The sequence below is a fragment of the Geospiza fortis genome, unplaced genomic scaffold (genome assembly GCF_000277835.1).
Source record: "Geospiza fortis unplaced genomic scaffold, GeoFor_1.0 scaffold49, whole genome shotgun sequence".
Lineage (NCBI taxonomy): Eukaryota > Metazoa > Chordata > Aves > Passeriformes > Thraupidae > Geospiza > Geospiza fortis.
In genome coordinates this window covers 433,389-440,219 of record NW_005054378.1, presented here as the reverse complement: position 1 = coordinate 440,219, position 6,831 = coordinate 433,389, and the positions used below count along the sequence as shown (strand labels likewise).

The window sequence follows — 6,831 nt, the reverse complement described above, 5'->3', positions numbered from 1 at the left end:
TAAGCTGATCACGTATACATTCATGCATACACATGTAGGCGTAGTCATCTCACTACTGCCACGTGTTGTGGTCTGGTTTCAGCAGCCAAGGCTTTCCTAGCGCTGAACTAGGAGATAAAATTGCGTTGCTTGATCCCTGGAACCCCGTGCCCAAAACGTGTGCTTGCCCCGCGGAGCTGGGGCTTTTAGGGGCAGACACAACCCTTTGAACTTTGCTTAATAGTCCTGTAGTCTGCTCCAAACTGGGCCATTCATCTGGGGGCAGACACACAGAGAGATGATGAAGTTTGCTAACACCCCTCCACTTTATACTTCAGCATCTCTCAGAGCTCTCACCACTCCATCCTTTAGCCCACAGCCAGCACTAACTCCCAGGTATGGCAATGCTGCCTGACGAGATGTTTTTCCTCAGTGCTTTTGTGTGATACCAACCCAAGGATACCCATGAGGCAAGGGGTAGCTGGGGCAGAATAGCCAGGGGGTGGCAAATGTAGAAGTGGGAAGGCTACTCAAGCTGTGGGTGTAGTTCAGCCAACAGAGACGAAATAAGATTTGAGCTGAAGTTTCCCATTAGTTGGACTCCCAGCAGTCTGTCACCATGGAAAGCTACCTTAATTAGAAGTTCCCAACACAAGCATTTATTCCAGATAATCATGAAACGTAAGACTAAACAGGTGAGTGTCTAGTAAGGCAACTTCTTGCCAGGTGCAGGTTGCTTACTGCAGTGTCTTGTACTCTGAAGCAAATACTCTTTGTGGCCCAGGGCCAGAAACAGCCCTTTGAGCTGAGGGACTCCTCCTGCTTGGACAAACAAGATACAAGGGTTGGAAAAAGGGGCAAGTGACATTTCTACTTGGAGTGAACCTCTCAGGAACTCATGTCCAGTCCTTTTCAGAGCCTGGAAAAGTGGTTTTTGTAAGTTGCCACTTACACTGAGATAGTGTATGTAGACTCTAGGGCTGGCTTGAGAGCACCCCATTCCTGCAAAGGGTTTGAAGACTTCATACTTGGCCTCAGTATGGACAAAGCACTGAGAGAATGCAACACAAAACCAACCACAATTGAACTGCTGAAGGTTTAAATGAGATTAAATCAATGAGGAAAGAAAAGAAATGTAAGTGCTGTCTTTATTCTGTGAAAATATAAAAGAAGAGCTAATCTGAAAATAAAATCCCCATGCAGAAGAAGCTACAGCAAAAAGGACTAAGTTGCAAACCACTGCTGGGGTTTGCTGTGGGTTTTGCTCAACCCAGCACCAGTGAGAGTCAGAAAAGTACCTTCTCCAGGATGAATCCTGATAGGAAAGGAAGGAAGATCGTGTGTGGAGGGGCACCCCCAGCACTGTACATCACGCTGTACATAGCAGAAGCTGGTCTGCATTGGAACCGTTTCAGCTTTATGTCCATCATTCCCAGGCTGTTTTTTCCATCTCCTACCATGGTGCATTCAGAAATGGTGGTACAACCCTTCATGGCAGCTTTCAGAGACAGTCCGCCTGTGCAGGGGAAATAGAAGAAATACATGGCATGTATCAGGGGATCCAATCCCCAACATTAATCCCACCCTGGCCAGTGCAGTCCCCATTTCCAACCTAAGAACTGCCTATTCATTACATCCATTTCGTTCCAAACCCACCAGCACTATCTGTTCCCATCCCCTGAACAAAGCCGAGGAAACAGCAAGGCCAACTTGGTTGACTTGAAATACAAGTAATTTAAGGTTTGTCTTCTTTCTTTCTGCTAAATAAAGATGACTTTTAAAAATTCTAAGCAGTTAAATTTAAAAAGTGAAAATGTCTTAAGTAGTTCTCTTTCTCTTGTTTAAAGATTCTTCTGCCCAAACTTTGGCTTCCTAAAGGGCTGTGTAACAGTACACCAGGTATTTATTGTCTCCTTCTCTCTCTGACCCTCTCATGACATTCAAACTGGATAACTTTCTCTAAGTCAGAATTGACATGGAGTTGAGAAGTCTCAATGACAATACAGCCTAAGCTATTTATTAAGAGGAATTCATTCTTGAAGTCTTTATAGGATTTTAGCCAAACCAAGAGAGAAACCTATTGACAGGCCCACTGAAACCTAAACTTGTCCTTTGCCACCACTGGAGCATTTACAAGAGGAGACCTGAGCAGGTGCTGAGTGCCTAACTCCCCATTCAGATATTCTTGCTCCTGTTGCTTGCTTTTGCTAGTGTTGTTCATGTGTCTCTGCAGTGCAGATTACGGAGGTCTGGAATAATTTTATCTCAAACTTTATCCCAAGTCTGGACAATTTTATCTCAAATACAAATAATAGGTAAAGGCTCTCCATTATCTCCTCACCTTCCTGTGCTCCCCTGCACTGCTGCTTTCTCTGCACAGTTTATCACACTGCATAGGCCTTCTCCATTCACAGTGGCTGATCAATCAAGTCAAGACAAGTTGGGAGGCTTTTTTATTTCAGTCATACACTGAATTAATTTTGCCACTCTATTTTCATTGCTGTGACTATGAAAATTCTTATTTTCCTTCATGTTGTCTCTGTGAAACATGATCTAATTCAGGGTTTGGACAGCACATTAATAAAGTCTACAGGAAGGACCTTCAGGCATCACATCATCACCTAGCAATATTATCAACTCAAAGGAACTTCATCCATAACCATTTACAAGATACTTGTTTTTCAGTCTGCTCCTACAGCTGGTTGCTGCCCTTTATTTCCATGGGTTTTTTCCTGCCTGCTGCAGCACAGGTGTGCCATGACAGGTGGAAGTCTTTTACCTGCAGCAGGGGTGGAAAGGAGAATGAGCAGAAAAAATTGCTGTCTACTTTCCTCTCTCTAATTACAGGACCTGACATAGGAAAAAAGATTTCTGATGGAGCTGTTCAAAGGCTGGACTTCAAGGCAGGGGACCTGTCCCTGGCTTTCCTCATGCAGAAGCACCACTGCAAGTGTCTTGTCCCAGGTGACTGGTATTATCCCACGGGAAAAGCAATATTTCTGCAAAGCTCCATCTGAACTTCCACTGAGCTGGCAACTGGCTTAGACCCAGGCTCACCCTCGTACATCCTAGCTGGGGTGGTTCAGGGGCTTGGTCAAGTTGGTTACACACCCATGTACCAGATTGCCCAAGAAACCAGTTCCACTCTTGATCTCAGTTATGCCATGTTATGAAGAATTCCAGCAATTATCCATGCATGACTGGGAAGAAGGAAAGGAAAACAACACCTGCCCTTTGATCAGCTTGAAGTTTTCAGTTTTCAGTTTTAAGTTCCTTGTATCTTGCTCTTTTTTTATTTCACACCTTTTGCCCATTCTTATCTCAGTAGTGCTTTGTCTTAGACTAGTTCCACCCACATTACCAAGAAGATGAAAAACAGCCCCAAATGATAGGCAGTTACCTGCATTCATTAACCCAGCAAGGTCAACACATTGGTCTTCAGATCCAGTGCAGTTTACAACTTCATTACCACACTGAAAGGAGTCCACGCTGTAGCAGGCAGGACACTGGTAACCATTGGGCACATCATTATCTGGTGGCACTGGAATGAAAGACATGGGCTGTGGCCGGTTTCATGTGATGGCCTCACCATGGGATGGATCACACAGAGAGGAGATGGGCTATAAGGAACATAAAGAGATTACATGACACAGAGGTGGTCCGACAGTCATCACCCGTGCAGCAAACCAAGTGGCTCTTTGCTTTCACCTTCCCATAGTTCACAGTGACAGGACCAAGGTTGCAGACGTGGGATGGCAGGCAGGACTTGATGGATGAAGAGATGGCCATCCCCCCTGTCATGAAGCAGAAGGCAATGCCAAGTAATTCAACATAAAGTAACAACTCCTTTCCCCTTCCCTTAGTTCCTGTACCATCTTCTAGGCAGCTGTCCCAGGGCCTAACAGGGACCCCTGAGCCCCCTGAGAAGCATCACCAGTGAGCCAGGACACTGCAGAGATGATGGTGTGATACATGCCTCTGACCCATAGCACAGGCTTGCTCAGCCTGTGTAAAATCTGCAGAGTGCACAGTCCATCCCAACCACAAGCACCCTGACACGGGCAAGTCTGGTCTGCCCATCAGCCAAGCCCAGAAGGTGCAAAGGGGAGCAGAACAGCTAAATTGAGTGTGCTTGAAGGGTGAAAGGTGGGTGCAGCAGCAAGGAAGGCAGGCACTGGAGCTGCCAGCACCAAAGCTGGTAGGATATGAGCCAGACTCCAGTCTAAAAGGCAGCAATCACATCACTGAGGCTGGGCAATGACTGAGGCCGTGCTCTAACACAACTGAGTGTCCAGCTGTGTTAGGGCTCAGCACCAGCTTTGACTTATCAGCTACAGGGACATGGTTACTGATTGATAACATTTCCTCTGAAGACAAGTTGAAAGAGCTGGGGTTGTTCAGCCTGAAGAAGAGCAGGCTCCTCTAGTGACCTCACAGCAACTTCCAGTGCCTAAAGGAGCTACAAGAGAGCTGGAGAGAGGGTTTTGACCAGGACATGAACTAATAGGGCTAGAGGGAATGGCAGCAGACTAAAAGAAGGTAGATTAAGATTAGGTATTAAGAAGAAATTCTAGACAATGAGGGTGGTGAGACACTGGAACAAGTTGCCAGGGGAAGCTGTGGGTGTCTCCCAACTCTGACAGTGTTTAAGGCCGACTGGGATGGGCCTCTAAGGAACGCGATCTACTGGAAGGTCTCCCTGCCCAGAGCAGGGGGTTTGAAACTAAATGATCTTCAATGTTTCTTCCAACCTAAACTGATTGATAATGATGATGATGATGATGATTACTATGATAAGGTGATAGCTCTGTCCTGGTGGCGCTGCATGATTGCACAGTGTCCCCATCCCTGCTTGAGGACAGGCAAGCTTCTCTCTCCACACATCACCAGGGCATCCCCAGAACAAGTTGTCAGCACCTTAGTGTAAGTCATGCTTCAGTCTCCCAACTTCCTGACTCAAAACTACTACTCACCTTCACCAGAATTAAAAGCCAGTGTTTCCCCCCACTATGAGGTTTTGATCCTTCCCTCCACAACTAAGAACCAAACCCTCCCAGTAGAAAACTGCTTCTTGAAATAGAATAAAGAGCTTTTCCTATCCCAGACTATCCTGATCTCTGGGTCATCTGTCAATAAAAGAAAAATGAACAGGCTATCCAAGGATGGACAATGCTACCAGCGACAGAAGCAGGGACAGAAAGGCAAGTCCCCAAGCCAGCCCTACTCTGAAAGCCACACTGGCCTAGAGGATGTCTCACCTATTAGGACTTCATGAAGAATAATGCCACAAGTGTCTTCACCACCAGTGCAGGTTTTCATGGGGCCAGAGCAGCTTTTTCCCATGCTGTGACATACCTCACACTGAAGGCAGGTCCCTGGGGAGAGGAGGACACATTCCTGAGCAGCGGTCATAAGGAATCTCACTTCCTCTTTCACTGATGTTTGATTTCAGCATTGATCAGCACTTTTCACATTTCTCTTCCCTCGTGTTTCATTGTGCAATCTGTGTTGGGCTTTTCCAGAGTTGCTGACGACAGCAGCCCTACAAGCCCTTTCATCCTGGCAGGCACTCAGGTGTTCCTGGATTCACAGACCCCAGATTCTCTCTTTGTAGAGAATAAGGACACCTGAGTGGCTGGGGAACAAGAGCTGCCAGCAGGTACTGGCTGTGCTCTGTACAAACTGCAGGCTTTCTCTGCAAGCATTATCTCTTTGTGTATCTCTTTGTAGGCATTAAGAGAAACCACTTCACCAGATACCTGCTGGAACACTTTAAGCAGACCAGAATATCAGATATTCTTCAGGAAACACTTAGAAAGGAATAGCATGTATTTCAACAGAGAGCAAACAGGATCTCTTCCATGACACACACCCACAGAGTCCAGCATGTAGATTGAAAGGTCCGGGGCATGTGTCACCTCCCCAAACCCAGCTAAGGCACCTTGCAGTGCCTGTGCCATCTGCTGTGACCCAAGTCCTCCAGACAACTGTGCTTTTCTGGAGCAGAGCTGAAGGACAGCTGAGATGACATTATGTCCAAAATGTCACACAGCCCTGGACATGAGTAAGATAAATGAGCTTGGAGATCGATTCAGCTTACCAAAGGTCTGGCTGCCTCAGGGTAACCTGAGTCACTCTGGTGCCTATCCTGGCTACACCACCAGTGAGCACCACAGAAAATCAGACTGTGAGCTCACATTGTTAATGCCAACACCCTCATCTGCACATTGGCTCATAGGATCAGAGATCCCCCAAGACCAGTCCCCCTCACCCTTCTGCAGTGCAAATCCCCCAAGATGAGGAGGGCTCATGGCTCAGATGGCAGCAATTGTCTCACACACTCCATTCCCAGACCTCTTTTGTGTCTCACAGCCCCACAGGTCCCAGTGAAAAACTCACCTGGGTCCAGGAAAGCCAGGAGGAAGCTGAGTCCAAGGGATACCCTCATGCTGATGGGATGTAAGCACAGGGAGCTGCCAAGCCTCACCCAACAAAGCACTGTGTGCCACAAGGGCTTTATAAACTGGGAGGAAAGGGGGTGTTTTAGGGAAGTAGAGGTTGGGGAAGTTTTCTGAACAATATATACATACTGCTGGGCACTAACATCACTGTTTGCTTTTTCTTTCAAAGCATAGGTTTTGCCTTTTTCTTCACACGAGCGATGCTGTTTGGTTTTCCCCTGTTTAGAGTGTGCATCCTGTGGGGTAAGACTGACTTTCCTGGTGATACCAGGTATGTCTCTGGTAAAGACTTTGAACAATGTTCAGCCTCCACCATCCATATGGATGATAGAGAGGAAGCCATTTGAAAAGCCCTGGTGTGCTCTCACTGTCAGGCCCAAAGAAACAAAGT

General features: G+C 46.7%; 1 protein-coding gene across 1 annotated transcript; it reads right to left on the bottom strand.

The window, feature by feature from the left end:
* Positions 1–1,110: 1,110 nt before the first annotated feature.
* On the bottom strand, positions 1,111–6,480 carry LOC102038003 (phospholipase A2 inhibitor and Ly6/PLAUR domain-containing protein-like). The gene is made up of 5 exons (XM_005424984.3): positions 6,379–6,480; positions 5,238–5,354; positions 3,624–3,773; positions 3,380–3,520; positions 1,111–1,495 (listed from the first exon to the last, which is right to left on the bottom strand). Exons 1-5 carry the CDS (start codon positions 6,425–6,427, stop codon positions 1,266–1,268), a joined length of 687 nt encoding a protein of 228 aa, XP_005425041.1. The 5' UTR covers positions 6,428–6,480; the 3' UTR covers positions 1,111–1,265.
* Positions 6,481–6,831: the final 351 nt, after the last annotated feature.